Raw genomic sequence first — 25449 nt, 5'->3', positions numbered from 1 at the left:
AAAGTTGTTTTTGAACTATTGTTTTGAAAATAACAAAGTAGTGCCACTCTTAGCACAATAACTCCCAAAGTTTTGAGTAGAATATCATGAATAAATGAGTAGAATATCATCTATAAAACTAAAGATCTGAGTTCAGGGCATCAAATAATGTTAAGAATCGTTCTCATTTGCTCAGGTCCAAAAGCTAACCCGAATTTATAAACTTGTGATCATTATTACAAGCTTTTAGACCAACTGGTTGACAAAGTCGCTGTAAAAGGAACATACCTGTTCCCATTTCAACATTAAAATGAATGATGAATGAATGATGATTTTTTTTTAATATTCGGCCTATTCGCAATATTTACTTCGCACTTGCTGAAGAGGTAATAGCATCTCGTTTTTGCCGAGCCTATCAGAAAAATCGTTACACTGATAGAATCCATAAATTGGAGGATCTTTGGAGTAAATGTATTGAAGCTGACGGACATTTTTTACGATCATAATTTTTTATTTTGGGATTAAAAGTTGTTTTCTATAAAATAATATAGAAAGAATCAATCTCTATTGAGAATATGCTTGTCAACATTTTAAGAACATACCAATAATCAGTATTAGATACTATCAAGATTTGAATCAAAATGCTTTTAATCTTTAAAAAATTAGAAGATGTTTAAACGATAATTTTTGGAAAATATTTCAAAATTTATCAAAACCAATAAAGTGAACCACTGGTGTTTGAGCCCTATAATCAGAATTCATTGTGTCGTTATGTAATAATGAATGAAGCACTCATTAACAGCCAAGTATAAACAAAGGTCAACAGAAAACTGAGAAAATGATTACACTTAAAGAAAATTGATATAAACAGCAAATATAGTATTATTATGATACTTGATAACAACTGAAAACAAGAAATTAGTTAAGGTTTTAAATATATTGAACAATTTAACTAAACTAAACCTTAATATACGGATCATTTCGAATTAAAATAGATATCATAGGAAATTAAATGGATAATATACATAATATGTTTGGTATTTGAAGCCAAAAAGGTAGGCAAATACTAAAAAGGATTTCGAATCAGTTTGTTCGGTACGTAAAATGTTTGTACAATCTCCAGATTGGTAAAACAAGCTTAGATTATAGTAACCATAAAGTACTTTATTCAGCCGAATTGGATCTTTTTAGCTGTAAAATCTAATTTTATATACATTATATAAAACTATACATGTTAAATGGATATACAAGTATGTACATGTTTGAATATAAAATATAAAAAGCGAATACAATCAAGAATACACATCAAGAATAATTGTAATTACATTTGATAAAAAAATAATTTAAATACACTTAAAACATAGATGTATTGGTGATTTGTTAAATAAAAATATATAAATAAAATTTCAAGAATCAAAACGAGATGTTAAATATTAGAGAATTATTCGGTTAGCATGGGTGAAGAAATATTAATTCCAAATAGAATATTTTTAAAAATTATTCTTAAACTGTAAAGCAATAGTTTATTAAATTTATTATCCAACAATATATCATTATGGAGTTATTCGGTGTATACAGCAATACGATGGAAAATATCCAAAATGGAATGAATATGGCTACCATACGAATTGAATAGAAATGATATTTCGACCCATTTTAACATGACAATTTCAGTGCTTGCCAGTCAAAAAAAAAGAATATTTGTCTTTGACTGGCAATAAAATGTGGTACAACAGTCAACTACTACAACAGTCTCAGCCGCAAAAACCCATCTATATAATTCTATATAATCAATTGCAAATTCAATACTGCCCAATGATGGTTAATTTGTATATAAAAATACTAATCACTCACCCATTTCAAGTTCCTGTTACTTTCTTACTGTTTTAAAATAACGAACCTATCGTTCAAAACTACAATTTATAATACGAAATTTTAGTCGGTATTCTCTGAAGTTTACTACTTATTAAACATTTTTTATCTGATGTGTCATCTATTGATTAAATTGTGGGGATTAAATAAAATCTATAAAACTTTTCCACATCAACAACAATTATAATAAAAATTTAAATAAAATAACATTGCGGTATATGATTCATATCAGATAAATATCGATAATATAACGAGAGAATTTATATCTGAAGGACATCAGGTGAATCAACATCGCAAAAAAAACAAAGTACTCTTAATATTACGCTTATATTTTCTTGTAGAAGTACATTGTCTCGCTTATATCAATTATTTATAATTTATCAGATATTTATAAGCTATATTTAGAAGGCTCTATGGACTAACAAAAGAAACAATGCTTGAGGCATCTGCCGTCGACGCAGTTATTATGGCACAGGACATATCTCTATCTACAGATATATAAAGAATTCAAGTGGCGATCGACAAGATTCACAATTAGACTATAGACTTGAAAATATAACTTAATAGTTCGGCATTCGTTCATGCCAATTATGACCTGCGGCGGAATGACAAACATAATTAAACCACTTGAGGAATACTTAATTCCTCAATCAGAATCAGTAGAACACCTCGGTATCCATCTCGATGGTAAGTTAAATGGAAAATGTCATATTAAATAAAACGCTAAGTAGATCAGACTAAAAAAAGATGTATAAGCATATACGTTGGATAATAATATAGAATGCATTATTGTACATGTTTGGAATATGCTATGTACACATATAATATAAGAAACATTTGGTACTCTGGAAAAACCAAATTCAAAGGATATACACCGATGAAATACGCCGTTTTTTTTTCGATATTGAAATATACTATATTACAATACTATATTTTGCATAAACTTTATTTTTTTATTTCGTTTTCATTAATGTTTTCAACATCTCAGTTAAAGCTTTTTTTTATATTATATTCAGTTATTTAATGGAAAATAAAGTTATATTAGTACATTTGCATAGTTAAAAATTTCAACTTTCAATTCAAATTCTCTTAAAATGTTGATAACACAACTTTACAAATTCTGGTCAACTTTTGGGCCCGAGCAGATTACAATTAAGATTTTCAATCCGTGTGTCAACATTGGTTCTAGTTTTCAAGTTCGCGTATGGTGGTACCACTGCGCTCTTATAACGGCTGTCAGTTAATGACGTTACATTAAACATCATTTGGAACCTTAAGAACTTCGTCTTCATCACCAGCTAGCAATGATAAAATGTTTAACGCCTGATGAAGGAGCAGCATGGGAACCGTTTCAATGTGTTGTTCACAACTTTCTCGGTAACCACAAATCACCGGATTACAAGTACGTTGAAATCGACAATTTGTTGCACAAATTAACCCAAAATACATATTCTACATTCACATCCTATTTTCTGCAGCAAAACTTGAGACACGAGCGACGAGCAAGGAGAGCGGCCACACCAAGATATAGCAAAAATCGAAAAGCGACACCTAAGATTTTGGGATGAAGGCACGATAATCGATTACTTCTGCTGATTTGGATACCACCCCCCAATTTACCTTATAATACTTGTATACTTGTGTAATTGTATTCACATTGAATTTAATTGTTTTTTAAAATAAAACCAACATCTTTAGCTAATTATCAGTAAAAACATAACTCTCATCAAACACAACCAAACTAAATAGAAGTCTTATTCATTTTATTTAAGTGTGTCTGCAATCAACTAGTAAGCAATCCTACACAGTCAAAATAAAATTATTCGATTAATTACCAATATGTATCGCTACATAACCGACAAAGAACTGCACGATTACCTCGAAAGTTATCCAAGATTATGCCGTAAAATATTAAAAATTATTAAATCACAACAACGTAGAAGCAATATAATTACTGGACAATACGAAGGAAATTAGAAAACTGAAGCGAACCAAACCAACTAACTTGTATATGTTGAAAAAAACAGTAATAAATAGAAAAAATATTCCCACTTACACACAACATAAAAAATGGAGTTTGATTTCCTCCCGATTGATAGAAATCAGAATTACACCCCCACAAAATATCGAACTCCGGTTCAATCTCGCTCCGAGGTCCATCCGCAACCCCTAAACGGAGACTTCGGCGCCCTCAGATTACTCTAATAAAAATTCTTCGTCGGAACCTCAATCCCTCAACTCGCCATAAAAATCCTCCGCGTGCTCCGAGAGGGAGACGGGAGAAATATGGCCGGCTTCCCCGGGTAGTGGGCGACTTCGCCATTTTCGCCATATTTTCCGGGCCGGCGAACATCACCTTTCATCTCTGTCATTGGCGCGCGAGGACGACCCCGAACAAAGAAAACGGAGACGTGTCGAGGAGAACGGCGCGATGTGTAATTAAATTCTGCCTTAAATGAATTAGCGATGGGGGTAGTTGGCGGTGGCGTTATGGGCGGGGAATGAATTGCGTTACAACAGGCGAGGGACTTGTTCGTCGAATACGGTGGGATTCCGCAGGATTAAGAAAATTAAAGCGCGATGCTCACGCTTTAGGATACATCGGAACGGATAACGATATGGCAGCGAACAGATATTATAATCGTGGTTAATCTGGATACGGTCGTTAATCTCCCAGAAATGATCTTGGCGTGATCTTTGATGAAATGTATATTGTCTGGGATGATTATTGTGCCATTTTGTGTTGTATTGTTGTTCTATTTTTGGTATTTTAATGGCATGGAGAGGGCATCGTAAAATTAATTAATTTTGCGAGATTTACGACACTTCTTGTAACTTTATCCATATGAAAGCTTTGTCGTAACCCATTGCTTTTTATTACTAATACTTAATAAGCAACGAACTATAGAAAATCCATAAACTGGTATACCACAGAAACAAAGACGTAAATGTTAAAATATATTTCTCCTCTAATTACCTTGATGTATTCCAGATTTGGTCTGTCAGTTTGAAGGTAATCTACGAACAAACTTCCTTTTGTATCCCAAAAAACCAACCCTAATACGTTCTTCGTCAATTTCTAAAGACAAACTCGTTTCGGAGGCCCTTAAAAAACCCTTTTTAGTTATATTACACCGTCTCTTTTTGCCTATTAGGGTTTACTCGAAATACTTTAGCCTCTTGTTTCGATTTACAATCCTGGTGGTCTTATCTATCTTACCTTATCCATATTTACAAAATGACTTCTAAAACCATTTTGATCATGTTCTCGTACTCACATGTTATTCGATCTTATTTTCATATTGAATTTAAATTACTCACGAAACTTTAGTTACATTCTTAATATCTTACAATGATCCGTAATTAGTCACTAATTTTGAAGAAATGTATATTTAAGGTGATTGTTGTGCTATTTTGTTTGCCATTGTTATTCTATTGTTGGTATTTTAATGACCAGTAGGAGGCATCACGAAATTCTTGTAACTTTATATCTTTAATAACACCTTTAATAAAATACAAAGGTTTCTGAAAACTTAATATCAAAGGTATTAAAGTCTGCAAAAAAACATGTACACAAGTAAAAATAATATTAACAATTTCTTCACAATTTTTCAACAGAACTAGTTTTCATTATCTAGTCATTTTCATTAGTATTGTTCTTTAAACCTAGATTTCGGCACAATATAAGGTTAAAATAAGAAATTGATGGCTGCGATCCCACTGGTGTATTCCACATAAGCTTAAAAATTTGCAGTTTCTTCACACATGGCTTAATTATCCTAGTTCAAAAGGATTTTATACCTTACGAGTAATTGTGGTACTTCTATTTTTATGTTCACGCAATTTCACTTGGTATTTTCTCACTTGACATGCAGTGCCATGACCAATTGTCTGTTCGCATACGAAATTACTATAGAGCCATGTAATAATCGGTAAATAATATTTTTTAATAACTGAAATCCACATCTGTGGTCTTCATAACATTTAATTTCATTCCCTGTTTCTTATTCCAATCAGTAATGTTACTACAGTGTTTTAACCACCACTTCTTTTAACAGAAATGTAAGCTATTGATGTGTTCCTTTCTACGAATCCCTTTATTACCTTTGAAAATAAATCATAATCAAAGTGAGCACTAAGCATAAATGTAATAACACATATAATGCATTGCTTACATCCTAGTTATACTAAAATATATACTGGCTAAATTCATTATTAGGAAATACAAAATACCATAGAAAAGAATAAACAGTATAAAAATAGAACAAAAGTATAGGAATAATAGTATAAAAAAGTAAAACAAGTTGAAGTTGAATTAAATGGTGAAATAAATCTATAATATCTATATAAAAATATCTAAACTTATTTTTCAGTTTAGAGTTATCGAAGAACATGTATTTTACATCAATAAAAGCCTTAACTGCTGTAAAAGAAAACCCACTTTTCATTGTCTCACTCTGCTTCAGTTCGTAAAACACCCAATTGCATTGTCTGTGAATATTTCCCACGGATTTGACTGTGTAACGCCCAATGATTATACGACTACATTTTGTTGGCTCGCAATTTTATCGCCTCCAATCCTTCGTCTTCGAATTATTTCCGACCTCCCAGAGCTTATCCTCCCGATATTATTTAAAGATTGAAACATTCTTATAAATTTCTACAAGCATAGATGCGTTTTAGATACAGTTAAATTAAATTTCTTGTATGTTGCTGCTTTGTAATATATTATATTGTATGTATGTATTTTGATCAGCTATATCTATTGGTACCTGTCAAATTCGATGATTTTGACATTTCTCTACACGCAATAATAGTTTTTCATTTAAAGTTATTGAATTATTCACTGTATATAGACTACGCTAATCGTGGAAGGCACAAAATTGCATTTTCGACATTCATCACCTGCTGTTTCTTTGATTCGATAAGGTATGCTGGCGAAGCCCATCATATCCCAATAGTCGGTTTTGGTCTCAACGATTTAAAAATGATGATTTTGATGTCAATAACAGTTCGAAGACAATGAATTGTAAGACTTATTGGACGAAAAACCAATAAGTCAATAGTCAATAAAACCAATGAAATTAGCTAAGCAAGGCAACAGCTTAGCAGTTAATGAATCAAATATGTTGAGAAACATGCAAAAGGAGTCAAAAAGGTTACTAAACGAATTACATCACTGCAATTGTTTCATCGACTGTTCTGATCGCCTAACACAAAATAAACCTGTTTATTTTGGAAACAAACATTCTATTTTGAGTCATTCTCTTGCGGTATCTACTTCATTCTGTGTGTTGTTTTAAATATCCGAAAACTGTAACTTCCGAGATTAGTCTAAAGTCGATATTAGAGAGCAAAATGCAGTATCTGCCATTTTATCCAGATACAACTTGAACCGGGAAACGATCCCCGGGCTATGGGAAAAAATCAATCGTTGAGCGCAGCCATTTCCGGGAGTTGAACGACCCGGAGCCGGCTCCTGCCGGGCTGCCCCCTCGGAATCCCCCCGTCTGCGGCCACGAACACAGACGGCGCCACTCAGAAAGGGGGGAGGGGAGTTTGGTTCGCCTCTCTGGTCCCCGACCGGTGGTGGTGAGTCATCGGGGCTGGATGGGCCGAGAGGTCGCTTTATTGGACGAACGGCGCCCGACGAATGGTTGCGCCTAAGCAGTAAAAATTGTCTAGGTCTCTCGCCGATACCTCGTAATTACCCTCCGTTTGAATCGGGAATGAATCATTTATGATATTCGACCAACATTTTTTTTTGTTTAGATTGATATCAGTCACAATGCCTAAAAACTATAACGCAACAAAAAATATGCAGATACGGTATATTATAACAGCGCAATTGAAAAGCGCGTTTTCCCACGCTTTGGAGCGGGTTCATCATGTGCAGTCCACTGATGACTGTCGATTGGACTACGGAGTGAAATGATGAAGCCATGTTTCATCCACTGTCACATATGGACGCAAAAACTCGAGTTTATTACGCTTGATCATCTTCAAACACTGCTCCGAATCATCAACTCGTCGTTCTTTTTAGTCAAAAATGAGCTCGCGCGGCACCCACTTTGCACAGAGCTTTCTATTGCTCAAATATTCGTGAATGATATGATGTACACGATCAGTTGATATCCTTAGTGTCTGCTATTTCATTAAATTTCAATTTACGGTCATTCAAAATCATTTTGTGAATTTTTTAAATGTTTTCGTCAGTAGTAACCTCTTTTGGGCGTCCACTGCATTCACCGTCTTCGGTGCTCATTTCACCACGTCTAAACTTAGCATACCAATCCTTGATGGTTGATTTTCCTGGGGCAGTGTCTGGAAACTCGGCATCAAGGCAAGTTTTTGCTTCAACTATATTTTTTCCCTTGAAAAAGCAATATTTTATCAATACGCGAAATTCTTTTTATCCATTTTTTTCACAATAACAAAAGTTGTCTCGCTTAAAATGCTATAATTCACAAACCAATGATCCGACAGTTGTCAAATTTATACACGCATCTTTTGACGGTTGGCGCTAACTAAAAAACATATGGATTTAATTCTAGTAGCGCCGTCTATGTGTCAGGCCGGGGACTGTTGATAATTGACCTGTTAGGATGTTCTTTTCGGAGCTTTGAGCTTTATTCGGAAGATTGGTACAATGTATTTTAGGGATGCCGAAAAAATATCGATATTTTTATTAGCCAATATTTGTTTTGATTGTTTCAAAAAAAAAAGACAAGATATTTCTTAAATATTTTAAACACTTTATAATTATTTTTAAAATGCTTAGAGAATATCGACATTTCTGGTGCCAATATATCAATATTTTTGTATATGTGTTATGTCTTTCATAAAGTATCGATTTTTTTCTCCGATATATCGAAATTTTTTAAAAATATCTAAATATAATTTTAATTTTTCTAAATGAATATCTAAAAAATATATTGGTATTTTTCTCGGCAACCAAAACCACAACCCTAACGTACTTCCAACTTAATTAAGGGGATCTTCTGTCGTATCGAAGTAAAAACAAGTCAATGTTTTTTTCATCAAAATACGGCTGTTCGAAAAAAAATATATAATTAAAAAAAATCACAATTCACCCTAATTTTATTACAGTAGATAAAAGAATGTATAGAGTAGGTTCGCGCCAAATTTCAAGCAAATCAGTTCAAGAAAACTTGAGATATATCAACCGTTCTCAAAAAGGCAGTTTTGAGAAAAACATCTTTAAAGTTTCGCTTTTTTTGTATTTTAAAGTCTCCTTTTTACCAACGAGGGTTTATCTGGACTGGACCTACTCTTTAACGTGGGCTCCGAACCACGATCCTCGACACTAAGCCTACCAACAGGCGAGTGACCAGTTTAGAAATCATCCCAGAAGACATACAGCCTGGTTATTGGCATGACTGGGATCATTTTCCTTGTCGAATTTGACACTTTTGCCTAGGACAATCACAAATATTAAACAATCACAAATATAAAATTACGACCATGCCCCAGCAGAATTCGAACCCGCGACTATAGTAACAGTAGGTGGACCGTTCCGTCGCCTTTACATCTGCGCCAACCAAACCGGCAAGTTTCGCTTTTAGATGCCGTGTTACAAAAACAGGTATATCTCCAAAATCTAGATGATCTAGATTTTGAAGAATCCTCGTAACGGCATATTCTTAAGCTTGGAAAATATGAATTCTAATCTACTCTAATTTCTCTACTCTAAGTTGGAATACCCCCTTAAATTTATTCTAAAAAAACATTGTCTTTTGAGACCATCCAAGTTCGATCTAATTTTTATTTCCTTTGACCGAAGTGACTATTCAGTCAAGCCACCGACAGGAACAAGTGGTAGTTTGAGTTAGCATCAATCGCATTTTTACTTCTAGAATGATTTTAATGTCAATTGTAAACTATCTCCAATGACCTCCATATACTTTTGGTCTCCCACTACATTATTTGTCTTCAATGACAAACCATCATAGTTTCGTATTAAGTTTCCTAAGAATTTGTTCGACTTTCATTAACATATGAATCTAGAAACAAATGATGTATTTGAAAAGCTTCTATGCTGACTTTTACTTAGCTAAAACTCAAATAGAAGGAGAGAAAAAAATAAGTTATGTTAACACAACATTAGTGATATGGGATTATGTTGATGATATTGCATAATATAGCGTTAGTAACATTTTCAAAATAAATATTTCAAAATATCAAAAGATTTTACTTTAAATATTAATATCAACTTAAAATTTTGAAATTAATATTGCGTTCGTATTCAATTATTTAGGTGGAATCACCAATTCAACGTTAAATAACGTATATCGCCCTAATCCTAACTGTACTTGTAAATAAAAAGTATATATTTCCCTTCATTTTGATTTAAATCCATTAATTTTTGATAAGAGGCATCGGAATATACAAACAAAAATTACGTGTATAATATATTTTCCACCGTTCAACGATTGGTAGCTTGGTGATGACTTCAAAAGTTTAATAAATCATATTTTAACATGATTCAGGATGACATGATGATATATCTAATATTCTCCAAACCTTATATGATCATACATTTCTTTATTTCTTGAACGTGTCAGTAGTTATACATATTAGTCACTAAGAAAGTTCATATTATAAATTTAGATTACGCGGCAATAGTTAATGCGTGGGGACAGACCTTCGATAACGTGCACAATATGGGGGTTTAGCAATCAAACGATTGAAGCAATTAAACAAGCTTAAACAAATAAAAAATCGTAATCTTCAGCGACGAAGCAAAATTGTATTGTAACTAATCCAAAAGAGGAACAAAGAGAGAAATTAAAGAAGAAAAATGTATATGAGCATATGCTATACAAAAAAATTTAACAAACAGTTTTTCTACAATTATTTTTATTTTACTTATTACAGTTTGTAATCCTAACATTCCAATATGAAACGTGGGTATTATCAAAGAAAGCGATGTGATGAAGATGAATAGGATGAAAAGTAAAAAAATAAGACAAGACCTCAATATTGAGTCAGTGTAAGTAGGGCAATAAGTATTATTGAGTTCAGCTATATAATTTTTTATGGATTTGCTAGTAGTACCGCACAATTCAATACCATAGGTCCAAATTGGCCTAAGTATTGACTTATACAGCAAAACCTTGTTATCTAATAATAATTTAGATTTACGTTTTGCGTTTTGTCACCATATATTTTTCCATGTCAAACGGCGATCGAAATGCATTCCCAGATATTTAAAGTTCATGTTTATTCAATTTTACTGAGTCAGATATTCTTCTACAAAGGGTGAATGTCACATGGGTATATTTTGTCTCATTTGCTTTGATACGGCACGTTTTCAACCACAATTCGACTTTGTTAAGATAAAGTTGGAGGTTTCTTATGGCTGATATTGGAACCTCGTGTGATGAGAAAAAAAGAAGAAATATATACATGGAATAAGAGAGAATAAATAATAGACGTAATATACCTACACCACTAACTATAATTTGAACTCTTCTTACTGGGTAGACTGTACTACTTATTCGAAATGATATGTATCCCACCCGTTTATTTTAATATTTGTTACTTTATCCTTCATTAGGCCCCTATAAATTGTTTATAAAATATACCGACGTATTTTTCTTTCTCAAACTGAGGATAATAAAAATCTGCAATGAATATCCTTAATTTAGTTAATTACTCATTACGGCAAAAAATATTTCCTCCCACTCTCGCAAAAAAAAGTGTTAATTATGACACGAAACGCGAATTACAGACTAATAATACGCACAGCAGCTCCCGGAATTTCCCGGCTCTCGTCGCGAAACTCCTTTTCCGCCTCCCCCCTTTACCACCCCCAAGCCCGCGACCACGCACGCCATCCGCCCGGCAACAAGACGCCGATCCATTGGCGTTACACCGTCGAAAACCTGTCGTCTTAACCGAAATAAAACGACAAATTCCATTATCATTCCCGGGATGTGAAAAATTCATCCCGTCAGAACAAGTATAAATATTAAAGGACGTTCTGCACCCTACGCGCCATCGACCACCCTGTTTATGCGCCCCGCAAGGGCGTAAAAAAACTACCAACGCCGGAAATAAGACGGGGAAAATAGAAAAAGTTTTCACGACAAGTCCCCCTCCCCCCTTGTTCCCGCAACACGGACGACTAGGGGGACTATAACACAATTTCATCCCTAATAACCAGAGTGGGGAATTTACAGCCGCCAGAATACATAGTGCCGGGGTACGAGCGGGAATGGGGGACAGGCCGGGAGAGTAAGGTTAAAGAGGAAAACAACCGGGGGAAGAAAATGAAATAAAAAGCGCGTTTTCTTTATAGCGACGGGAACAGTATGGGGATATGTCTTAATTAAGATCCGTCCATGTTTTCTACTTCATTTAATTTATTTATTTGACGGTGTAATATCTCCATTGCTCTCTATGATTCGAATCTAATTAATGAAGAAATAAATTTCCTGTAATGGCTCAAGAAAGTAACAAAACATTCAACTTTAATACTAACTAGGGTTTATCTGGATTGGATCTACAGCTTAACGTAGACTCCGAAGCACAATTCTCGGTATTAAGCCAACCGACTGGTGACTGAATAACTTGGATCATCCCAGAAGATATCCGGTCTTACCCAGCCTGGTTATTGGCGTTACTAGTATCATGTTCCTTGTCAGATTTTCCTGCCTTATAATTATGATATGACAATCCACAAACAAAAATTTACACCAGTGTCCCAACTTAAGATGAGAAGATTCGAACCCGCGACTATCGCAAAAGTAGAAAGATTGTCCTGTCGCCTTGACCGCTACGCTAACCAAGTTTGATGCCATTCATTTTGATAAATACAGCCGATTTAAAAGAACTCAAGATGGAAGATACGTTCAACTAAACAATGACTAACAACTTACATGTTTAGTAGTAACTAGCATGTTTGTGTTGATCAGAAAGAAAACTTCGATTCAGTAATTTTGCACCGAAATTCACCATCGATAGAAGTATCTTGATAATCATGTCTTGAAAGAGCATTTTAACTGAAGATGTAATCGAAATATTCTCGTCAAAAAAAGTTATGCTATCTGTATCTATGGTTGGACGTTGATGAAAAACATCATAAATATTTCAAAATACGTCATGAACTCACCCGTCGTATTCACATGGACATGGCTCCTTCTGACCACTTTTTGAACCTAAAGTATGTAATATCTACATAATAATAGGTTACCAAAATTATTTAAATTTAGTTTATTTTGACCTAAAGTATGTAATATCTACATAATAATTTTCATAATATAATAATTTCACTTTTTGAACCTAAAGTATGTAATATCTACATAATAATAGGTTACCAAAATTATTTAAATTTAGTTTATTTTGACCTTTTGTCCTTGTCGCGGTAAAACCATAATTCTGTCGTTGTATCACTTTTAAGATTTCTGGACGATAAACTGAATCAAGAGAATTTCACAAACCTCTTTTGAAAACAGTTTTACATCATTAAGAAAGTTAAGAAAGTAAAAAAGCCAACCAAGCCTGGTTCTTATAGAATATGTTTCAAGATTATACTTTTCCTCCTATTGTTGCCATAGCCGCGGGTTCGAATCCTGTTGCGGAATGGACGTACTTTATGTAGATAATTGTAATGGTAAATGTCTTTCTAGGCAACAGTGGAAAATCCGGAAAGAATAACCATCCCAGTCACTCCAGTAACCAGGCTGGGTAAGACCGGATGTCTTCTGGGATGATTCCTAAGTTGGTCACTCGCCAGTCGGTAGGCTTAATGTTGAGGACCGTGGTTGGGAGCCCACGTTAAACTGTAGGTCCAGTCTAGATATACCCTCGTTGGTCAAAAAGAAGACTTTAAAATATATCCAAAAAAATTAGTTCCCTATAACACAGATAGAAGTAAATGTTTCTTCGAAAAATTAAAACAAAACAAACGAGTACTTTATTTCCTTTAAATTATTACGTAAAAAAAATTAAGCAGAGTTTAAGTTTGGTTACATAGGAGGAAAGAGAGTCGCTCAAAAATCGTCTTACTAAAAATAACGCCTTTCCTATTGATCAATTCTGGTCATTTTTAATCCTTTCAGCGGAAATTCGCAAATGCAAACCGCGTCTATTGAACATTTTATTGTTAATCCCTGAGGAACACAAGTCGATGTTTAGTTGTGTAGAGATGTCAAAAGATGAAATATGTTTTTGCTATTTCTTGCGATGTCAAGGCCTATCTGTTAGGAAAAATAGAAATTAGTTTTTCCTCAACGTTTACAATAAACAATTTAAATATGTTACCCGATAAATTGGAACGAAAAGACCTAATTTGTATTGAATCAAATTTCTAAATTACAAATACATTACATTATATATGTTTTATGTTTTTTATACTTTTGGGAACTGCTAATTGTGGTAATAATCAATACACTTTCAGAGGATGCATGCTTGCAATTGAATGCTTGAATCTTTGGATAATCTACGACTACCGAAGCATGTTTCTTATCGAGGTAAAGTTGTTGGGTTTCCATTCCTGGAAAGCATTCAGTGACCCAGGCGCAGTCCAGCTTCTTAATCCACTGCCAGGAACGGAGGGGTATTTTCGTCATTAGATGTTTACAAAGGAGTCTGGAGGGTGTAACAGCACGCCCAATTACTTTTGTGTAAATCGGAGTTGTAATCGGAGTGTCCTTGTATTATCCGAACTATTCCCCTTTAAATTTTCATTTTGAATTTTTAGAATGTAGCTTCGAACATAGTTCATCATTTTCTCCGCTCAAATCATTACAATCACTGGTGACCTTTGTAGTTGTATACGATATTTTGGAAAGCTTTGTGAGTCTATGATTGTTGTGCTCCATTTTTCCACATCAATAGTTTTACGAAGCATGTTCCATTTCATACTTCTTGTAAATTATTTAAGAGGTTCTTCGATTGTTGAATTAACAGAATTATTTATAGAAGCAAACCTCTGTTTAAATTCCTTTGATTCGTTATTAAATATTTCAAATCAACTTCTATCATTAGCTCATCATCAGGCATATAACACAAACATAATGTGTTATCATAATCAAATGTGTAGAGAAGCAAAAGAAAAGAACAAGATACATTCAATATGTCTTGTTTCAGTAGAATACCCGTATACCAACGAATAAATTGATTTATTTTAAAAAAGTTGTGGAGAACTTTTCAATCGATACGAGTGCTTTAAAATCCAGAATCTAGTGATTACCGTTCGTTGTTCTATGCATACGCTTAAAATAATTCTTCTGACATTCGATACGTGCACGAACGGCTTCGCTGAATGAGGAAACAGGACCAGTCGACGCGGTTACCAACTTGGAAAACTTTCAAGTTCGTAAAATGGCAATGTCACTTTTACTTCCAGAAATAGAGCCACTCACGTCTCTCCATTATCGATCGGTGCGTCTGCTTTCTCCCCCTTTTTCTCCTCGACAGCTTCAGAAGCTCGTAATATTACGGTTCGCACAACGGACAGATGTTACGATCGCCCTCGCAGCGTACGCTGAAATTTTTAATGCTGCTGTACGGTTTTTATGTTCTTTTTTATTTGCCACCAGCATTGGCCGTTTAGTTTGGTACTAAACTAGCAAGAAAGTATTCCCGACTCTTACTAGTTGATACTTTAAAGTTAATTTTCACAAAAAAAGTTGCAGTCGCAAATTACGAGACAACAAAACTAACTACAAGAAATTAACACAGAGAACTACAACCTACTCTAACATATTCTATAAAAAAAAGCCTGGAAACGTTGGCTTTCGCATTTTTTGAAGCTCTAATTTCAAAACAACAAAAAAACTATCTGGAGAACAGAAAATGTTTCAAACTAATAAAAATATGTTTAACACGTTCACCGCATATAGCAATTTTCCAAATTTCGACCGTAATAGTTGCCGATCACTATTTGGTTGATGGTAAATTGACGGTAAATACCGTCGTCGGGGCCATATTAATGGTTCAGAGTAAGGGATCCCATCAACAGCATTAAATAGCAATAAGTAAAGCAATTCAAAGTAGATGGAATATTTTTAAAAGTTACCAATATATGAAATCGAAGTAAAATTCAAATAGTATCAATAGGTTGCACAAAAAAAACAGTGGTCGGTACTATATTTTAAAAGCGTTCAAAATTAATTCACATCCTAAAGGAATCCACAAAAATTAATTCACACCAAAAGGGTACAGGAAGATAACCGAGCAAACTTCTTCGTTTTCAAATACTTTTTCAATCGCATAGCAAATGAGTGATATGTATTATATAATTTAATGAACTTTTCCTAAAGTCAAATCACCAATTTCTTTCTATTGATATCAACATCAATGCTACACAAATTGCGTTCAGCCAAAAAAAACAGCCTTATAGATTGTTTTTGTTTGAAGTCAGTACTGTGTCTGAAGACGTCCGTTTACAAACTTCCTATTTCATCAAATGAAAACAAAAACGCTGAAAGTCATCATTTGTTGGTAAGAATATGTGATACTTGATTATGATAATTCAAATGCGATGATTTCAACATAGAAGACATCCTGGCCGAAAACGTTTGAATATTATTGGATTAAAATCCAACATAAATTCAAAAACAGTTGGTAGAAACATGGAAGATAGGAAGACACATAATTAGAACATCGAAGTTCCGCATCGAATAGTCGCAGGTGATGGCTTAAATTTGGAAAATCTCAATCGAAAAAATCATGGTTGTCACCTGGTGAAGCCGCTTTGGTCGCAGGAGAATCTGGAGAAACAGTTAATACTGATCGCTACTGACAACAAATGATCAATTTAAACTGTGCATTGATAAAAAATGTCCACAATAAGCTCAGGGACATGATGAGGTGATTTTGCAGCATGATAACGCGCCGTTCATACAGCAAAATCAGTCAACGAACTATTAGGGTCACTTGGATGGACAGTTTTATCGCACCTGCCGTACTCTCCAGGCTTGGCTCCATTCGACTACCACCTTTCGATGAAGTTAAACATTTGCTTGATGAATGGTTTAGCTTAAGGGAAAATCTGTTCTTACTTAACATGTACTTTATGTTCAATACTTTGAATTTTAACTATCTAACAACGTGTTTTCTTTAGCGAATAACCCGTAAAGGAATTGCCAACACATCTGGTAAAATTTATTCATATGATATATTAAAAAACTAATACAGATATAGCAATTTCTTATATAATGCAAAGCAGTTTCTGTTGATTGGTAATGATGACACGTATTTTCGGAAAAAATTTAAAATTAATCAGTTAATCAAACGGAAATCTTAAATAACAATTTTACCTTTTCTATATTAATGATAAATTAAAACAGTTTTAATGTATTTTGGTTAATAGATATAATTAATACTGAAAATGGCCATAATAAAGTTTCAGGATAACCAATTATCGAATATTCCACTATGCGTATGCGAAATTGGAACTGACAGCAATCAATTACTAGGCGATAGAAATCGGTCCACAATCAATATCAAGTTCAATATTTTAATTAAAGGAAATTGAATGAATTAAAAAATATATTATTAGACAGATTCATTAACAATCTACATACGTATTTCACATATTCTACCTCCTTGATTTTCCAGTGGTTGAACCTATTGCTTAACTAGAGAAATATGCAGGAGTTCAGAATACATCCAGCCTAGTTACTGGTGTGACGGAGATGGTTATTTCTTTCTTATTACAAAAGTTGTGTTGTGCCTATTAACAGCCACACAACAATTGCAAACAGAAATTCGAATTCGAACTCGAGACTATCCCAGCAGTAAAAGTAATTCCGTCACCTTGACCATTGTTACTGCCACACCGAGGCAGAGAAAATTACCAACTAAACATGAAATATCACCAGCTAAATATGCGCTATGAAAAGCATCGGTTAAATGAAACACACAAGAAAATTAAAAGTTAATTAAAAACTATGTACCATAGTTTCCTGAAACAAAAAGATTTAAACTGTTTCCATATCAAATAACAAAAGAAAATTATTAACAGTAAATATACGTCAATATATAAATTCACTGAAATATACAAGGCTATTGTATTCGGAATATGAAATCGATACCCAATCTAACAGACAATACATCATGATTTATGTAGAATATCATTTTAGCATTTATTTCCCCCCATTTTCCTTGTTTGCATATAAATATCGAAGTAGTAGATATTAATCAAAATAAAATTAATCGACTTAATATGGTTAATTTTCCCCGATAGTGTTACAAATTGATTGTTAAATTTATGCAAGGATGACAATATTCAAAACACCAATGAAATTATATTCTTGGTATAATAGAAACGTTCACATTGTAACTAACAGCAATATTCCTATATTCTATATCAATATATATTTATTGTAATAAAAAATAACAAAACTGTATGAACAAAAAAATATCAAAACTATTACATATTTAAGAAAGATAAATAAGTCATCGTACTGTATAACCGAATATGAATACGTGTTATTTTCCTTTTTTTTATAAAATTTCAGTGTTTTTATTAACAAATTTGAATGCCATATTCTATCAAATTCTGCAATTTCTATCTAAATATTTTTTGTTGGCTGATGAGATTGTCTTTATCTTGAGCTAGTTATGCTATCGACGATATTAACACAAATTTACAGTTTTGTACCGTAAATATACCATATTTTCGATAAAACTGAAATATTTTTGGCGAATTGGTTTCAGTTATAATATAAAATTTCACACACTACAAAATGTAAAATACTTGTTTAATATATCAATAAGGAACAACACTAATCTACAAAAATTAAAGCAACATTTCAAATACTTCTTGATAAAACGTACATTTTCAACTCAGTTGCTCAACATTCAACAAAAAAGTTCCACATCAAATTTCCACGATTATGTTGAATAACGAATGATTAATTTTTTAAGGCGTTTAATGAATTTAAGCAGTTCAATCATTTCTCAGCAGTAGAACCAAAAACGCCATCTTAATTCGGTTTCATATTTCAAGGATAAGGTTTAAGGATAATGACTGACTAAAGTTGAGAATATTAAATGTGTTTGCTACCATCAATCTTAATCAAAACAAAACGATAAGTATTTTGAACAATGGAAATTGTTTTATTTGTTAACAATTTATCTCCGATCTAGTAACACCATAATCTCAGACTATTATTGCAACATTTTGAAATGACAGAAGCAGAAACTATTTTGCAGTAATCTAATATTGAAATATTAGATCAGACTTTATTGACAACATTTGTAGGAAGATATTTAGCGTTCACGGAATAATAGAATATCTTAAAATAAAGCAAATGAATATTCGAAATCTGAAACAACTAATATATCCTCGTTCCAACATAAATAACCTATGACGGCAAGTAAATGTCACAAGATCACTCCCATACACACAGGAATATTCGAAAATACATACAGTCATTTTTCGGCCATAAAAAACTTAATCAGGAAAATTGAAGAACTCGAAAAAAACGTAATCTTAATTACCGATCGGGCCCGATGGGGAAAGGTATACACGAACCATCACGCACGATTAGGAAAAACTATGAATCATTCTCAAAACTACCTGGCGGAAAAACGTCACCCCCTAACTTAACTCCACTGGAAAGTATAATAAATCGATTCAGTTAAAAACCTTGACATATTAAGGTCGATTAAGTGCACTCAAAACCCAATAAACGAGGGCACTTCTCCGCCTTTGCTCCCCTTTATTTTCACAAGCAGCAGTGTACAGGATGAAATAGAAATATATTTTATCAATAGTGAAGTTAAAATGAATAATTTTACCAAGGTATTATTTTTACCGTTAGTTTTCAAATTGTTAAGTTATTAATTACCTCAAGTATAGTTTCAAGAATTAATGTGGCCTATTGTGCTTTAAAGCCACACTTTTCGTTTCGTTCGTTTTCCATGGAAGCGAATAAAATATATAGTTGGTAAAAAAGAGACTATAAGATATAACATAAAATGATTAGGTGATGTATTTTTCATCAGTGAAATATATTGCTGAAAACGCGACGTACTACAGTACTACTGCTTTTGTTCTACATAACAGTTTTCCATTTAGTATTATTGAGTTATTCACTGTATACAATGTTAATGTTGAAAGGTTTAAAATAGCATTTTCGACCTTCTTTAGTTTTGTTGTTTGATTTAAACAAATTCGCTAACAAAGCTCTATTTTCTAAGGCTTCTAGACTCTTACAATGATGCCGCTATGTGATATCCCATGTGTCGCATTTAGTGTCAACAATTCAAAAGTGATGACTTTTATGCCAATGGAAAAGAACGACCTAGAGGGTCAAAAAACTTCGAAGACAATGAATTGAAAGACTTATTGAACGATAATCCAACTCAAACTTTCAAAGAACTTTCAGACAACTTGGCAATTGATGAATCAACTATTTTTGGCCGTTTGCATGCAATGAGAAAGATCCAAAAGCAGCAAAAATTATTACCATACTTACGAATTGACTGAAAATACGTTTTCGAACGGTTTCATTATTTGCCAGTCAAAAAAAGAAAAGTTTTCTGTGATGTATTTTGATTAGCGAAGTGAAAAGTGGGTGTACTATGAAATTCCCAAGCGCAAAAGAGCCATGGTTTATTTATGGAAAATCTTAGAACAGATAGGATTTTTTCCACATCCAGATCACACATCCATTTTTTCGGAACAAATGTATTTTTAAAGCAAAAAAATTAAATGAAAAAAAAATTTCCCATGTTTTGAACAGAAGATTAATGTCGCGTGAGACTTAAAAAAGATATCAAATAATAAACATAGAAAATATTTTAACCGGTTAAAATGATAAAATTTCAACTAGACAGAAACATGCTAATAGCGAATATACCCAGAAATCCAACCATAAATAACATAAAAGAGAATATGAAAATATAAAGGTTGCCAGAAGAAAAAAAGAAGAAATGCTATATTTGTGATAACGTTGAAATAACAATAGTCTTGTTCAAAGACTGATTAAAGCAGATTGAACTAGTCAAGGAAAAATAGTAGTTCCGGTAGGAATGTTCGAACATTGGCAGTAGTCACGTTTTATTGAATCTAAAGCTTTAAATTTAAAAGATCCGATACCTATTATTTGATAAATCATGTGAATTTTCCATGTAAATAGTTAAAAGGCTATAAAACTGGTGCTATACTAACAAAACCAAATGCTTCAGTGAATAGTCAAACTAAGTATTTGAAATACGATACTTGCAGAAAATTGTCATAGGTAACATAGAGTATTAGCGGATTGGCTTCTGGAACGATTGGAAATAGACCCTTTCTGACGAAAACTCATTCTGTGACAACACTAACGTTTGATTCAGTATTAATTAACAGAACTGGTACATTTGGACACAACCACTACCTTTTAAAAGAGAATAATTCACAAAAGCCAAAACATTATTTTAAGTTAACTTCTACGTCAAATTTCATTATTTTGATAAAAGGTACATAAACCAAAATTTATTTCATTTTCGTTTCCGAAAAAATTCTTAAGAAAATGAATGAAGTTTGAAGATTAATTCCAAAACCAATATTGACTATATTTAAAAGTGAAATATAATTCTATTCAAAAAGTTAAATCAAACATTTAATTGATTGAATTAATGTTTAAATAATTATAATAAATTTAAAGATTAACATAGTTTTTCTTCGTTTTATTCAAGCTTAAAATCATATTTAAAATGGCAATATCTTCGCGCACTTTCATTTTTTTGAAAGAATCAGACGCAAGGTTTCAGAACATCGGAGGATAGAGAAGGAACATGAGTTACGTAACCTCTCAAAAAAGTAAACTTTACAGTGGTATTTCAAAAAGGAATAGACCGGTTATCGGAATCAACTTGTAGCGTTCTTATTAGTACAAATGTTTAGCACTGATGAACGAAGACTCATCTTAAACTCAACAAGAGCTTGCAGCTTAGTTACGAATTTCACAATTTCGAAGTATTTGCCATTAATGGGAACAATTCAACATTTTGGAAGGTGAATCTCTTATAGAAGCACTGAACACAACCTAGATCAAGACATAAGCAGATGAATTTCACCAATTTCAATATTATGACGCGAGGAAGGTTCTCTCTAACTCTAATGTACATTCGTTATTGAGTATTTTATTCTAAAAATTAACGACACCCTTAATATTTTAAACAATATCCAATTAAGCAATAGTATTAAATTCACATAAACACAATTATTTTAGAAAGAACGGCAAGGACTCTCCGGGAAAACATCAATTATTTTTTCTCAAACAAACGGTCCAACAAAAAAAGTATCCCTTCCTCCCCGTTTTTACTCCCACCGTACATAATAAATCAATTTCGACAGAGGCCCGGCTCTGCCAAAATCCGCCGCAATCAAGGTTGGCCGTTTAGTTCCGCTTCCAGACGAAAATAACCTCAATTTATTGACCCATTCGGTTTTGTACCATTGCCAGAACCGTCGCACCCACCTCACCCCTGACGATCGCTGATCGGCGCGACCTGTGTGATGAGGGGAGGGGGCCGATGAGGAGGTGACAATTCAACATTAACTGGGTTAAACGTGATCGGAGACTATGACGGATACACGGCACCGCTATCAAGCAATCTAGTCGAGTTTGAGGCTCCATCAAGCGCCTGCCATGTGGTAGTTTATATGCATTATATGCACGGCTAACGTGATTATGAGGTAACAATTATCGCGTGAAGGGTGAATTGAAATAATAAAAATGTAGTGATAAAGGGAATGTATTATGCATGCGAACTGAAGAGGGTTTCATGGCAACGTCACTCAAAACAAGGCACAATTTAAGGGCATTATATTATTTCATGATGAATTAATGTCATCGCTATTAACCGCCTAATGAACATCACTATTAAACCACTAATAAGATTTAAAAAAATACTAAATGACAATCATAACATAAAAAATTATGAAAAAGTGAAAATAAACAAATCGTTCACTTTCTAAAAAACAAGACAATAAAATGATAAAAGATACTAAAAAACCAAAACGAAATTAAACAACAGTTGAATAGAGGTATCATAGTGATACGATAATTACATATTTCTCAATTTTTTTGCCACTAGTAACTAACTTTTAAAAAAATCACAGCGAAGGCGGTTATACATGATCGGTGATCAAAAAAAAACCTGTTTCCCACAAATCTGGGAAAGGTGCATCGAAACGCGCATGATCAGTATACTCGAGAACCATTAGGAAATGCTGTATAATCTACCGACTTCATTATCCGCATTATTTTTTCGATGCATTACCGGATATATGACTAATTTTACTAAACAATAAATAATTAATATGTAAAAAACTATGAAACACACATTTAATAAAAGTTTGGTGTATAAATGGTTGCATAAATTAATCTAAGCGTATAAATAGTTGCAGTATTCGATTAGTGTGTATAAAATGTTGCGAGTCGAAAAGGTACTTCATGAACCACAGCATCGTAGTGAACGGTACAAATTATGTACAACGAAGAATCGAAACAAAAAGTAGAATAGGTCTTACCGACTGCAGCTGGTAACGGTGCCCGGCAAGTGTGACAGAAACATTGCATTACCGATTCCTTAACCAATCCGATCAGCATGGTGGCCGTTTGACGCGAGACACGCTACGTATCGAGAAAAGATCGCCCTATCGAGCGATACCTGTTATCGGAAGATGGGAGGGTGGACGCGTGCGGGCGCTGGATGGCCGTGGACGGGGCGGAAGATTGCTCAAGTGACAAAAAACTAAAAAAACTACCCCGCGACGGATCGAGCTCTGCTATGCGACGTCGAACGGTGGTTGCCGACTGAACGCCGGCGTTTTGGGCGTCGAGGCTGACGCAGGAGGGTGGCCGCTCGGAGACGCAGCGGCAGTGTAGCCGGTTTCGAAATCTTAAATATCAAAGAAACGCCCTCTCTAATGAAAATAACCCTTCCCAGGTCGGAAATCATCTGAACTCAACTTTACCCTTGAGAAAACGCTGATAGCATCGAAGAAAATGAATCTTTAAAAAACATTATTTTTCGGATTTTTAGTATTTCGAGAAGGGGAAACGTCACGCTCTAAAGTCGTCCAATAAGTCAATAGAGGGTTGGGCGCGACCTCGGCAATGACTAACTCCTGCGTAAAAAACAAAAAGAAACTTGTACACCTCTAGATAAAAATAGATGCACAGATGCTATTAATAGAAAGAAAATAGTGATAGGCTATTGGTTGATACCGTTGATTGATTAACTACAATAGCATCAAAATAGCATTAATCAATGTTGATTTAACTTATTGAATTTCATTAAATAAATATAAACTAAAATTAATGTATTCTGAATAACATATATAAGTACTCAAATAATATTGGAATCATTTATTTAAATTATTACTCTAATAATCCAACATCCACATGTGCCACACTTGCATCAAATTAGATAAGTAGGTAAAAAAACTCGGAAGTAAAAAATAAAAAGAAACGTGTACACCTCTAGATAAAAATAGATGGACAGATGCTACTACTCGTAATAGAAAAAAAATGACGGTTGTCTATTCATTATTACCACTTATTGATTAACTATAATAGCATCAAAATAACATTAAGGTTGATTTGACTTGAATGAATTGTTATTCTAATAATCTAAAATCTAATATGCCACACTTGCGTCAAATTAGATAAATAACTAAAAACAATTGATTGTTATGAAAAGTCGCTCGTATAGTGGCTTTGACCGAGAAACGGTGACAAACATTAAAACGTGAGTATACTAAATTATAATGGTAAATAAGTCATCTTGTACAATCTCAGTCTTATATACCTTATTTATGTATACTATTTGGCGACTATTTGAAGCGGTTTTCCAAGCAAATAGATCATCGGTTGCACTAAAATATCAAGCCAACTAGTAATCCAACGCAGTCAAAATCAACCTCTAAAATTAATCACCAATGCTTATCGTTACGTAACCAACGAAGAGCTGCATGATGACCTCCAAATCAAATGGATATACGAAGTAATAACTTAAATAGTTTGGTTTTATTTTAATTTGGGAAATACATAGTTATGTATTAATCCCGTACTCGCCTTGCTCGTGTATTAATGTAAGTAAAACATAACAGTAGTAATAAATTAACTTGTAAATTAAGATTTCACTAAGAATATCTAATGAAAGATATTATTAATTAAAAAAAATCAGTCGCATCTAAAACTGTCCTTCAGCTATGTCTGGTAGGAGAGACAAGTTGAGCAGTACTTTTGAAACTTTTTGGCTGTTAGGAAAACAGCTTCAAATACTTGCCTTGCCTCAAATACTAGTGTCTTTGAAAATTTGTAATGTTAAATAATGTTTAACTTTAGTGCTGACGAAAATAAAAGTAACAAATAAACAATAACATATTAAGCAATTCATCACCCCAATATATCATATCATAAGATTATATATTAATATTAGATTATAGGATTATTTATATTACACTTATCGCATCTATAGATGTCATCTAATTGCAAGTTCATTCGTTCATTATATTAATAGAAACATTATAAAAGCCAAATCAATTAACTATAAATATGCGAAGACAAAAAGAACTAAAATGTCAATGTGTGACAATTAAAGGTTATGTATTATACTTAT

At 33.3% G+C, this 25449-nt stretch overlaps 1 protein-coding gene across 17 annotated transcripts in view; it reads right to left on the bottom strand.

Annotated features, from left to right (window-relative positions):
* The window catches only part of stai (stathmin), a 66836-nt gene that overhangs the window by 36930 nt on the left and 4457 nt on the right, over positions 1-25449 (bottom strand). For 2 of the 17 annotated variants that reach the window (XM_076414394.1, XM_076414401.1), the window contains exon 1: positions 23354-23557. The exons of 9 other annotated variants lie outside the window; for them this stretch is intronic. In XM_076414394.1, the coding sequence (XP_076270509.1) occupies positions 23354-23432 (79 nt within the window). In that variant the 5' untranslated portion in view covers positions 23433-23557. Of the gene's footprint in view, positions 1-1833; positions 1975-23353; positions 23562-25449 lie in introns of those variants that run through there. 6 more of the 17 variants (XM_076414396.1, XM_076414405.1, XM_076414412.1 and 3 more) reach the window with 5 other exon arrangements.

Source organism: Rhynchophorus ferrugineus, unplaced genomic scaffold (genome assembly GCF_030347505.1).
Source record: "Rhynchophorus ferrugineus isolate W39M unplaced genomic scaffold, kcgeb_rfMv2 rfM9, whole genome shotgun sequence".
Classification (NCBI taxonomy): Eukaryota; Metazoa; Arthropoda; class Insecta; order Coleoptera; family Curculionidae; genus Rhynchophorus; species Rhynchophorus ferrugineus.
The sequence above is the reverse complement of the archived record's forward strand: the minus strand, read 5'-3'. Positions and strand labels throughout refer to the sequence as shown.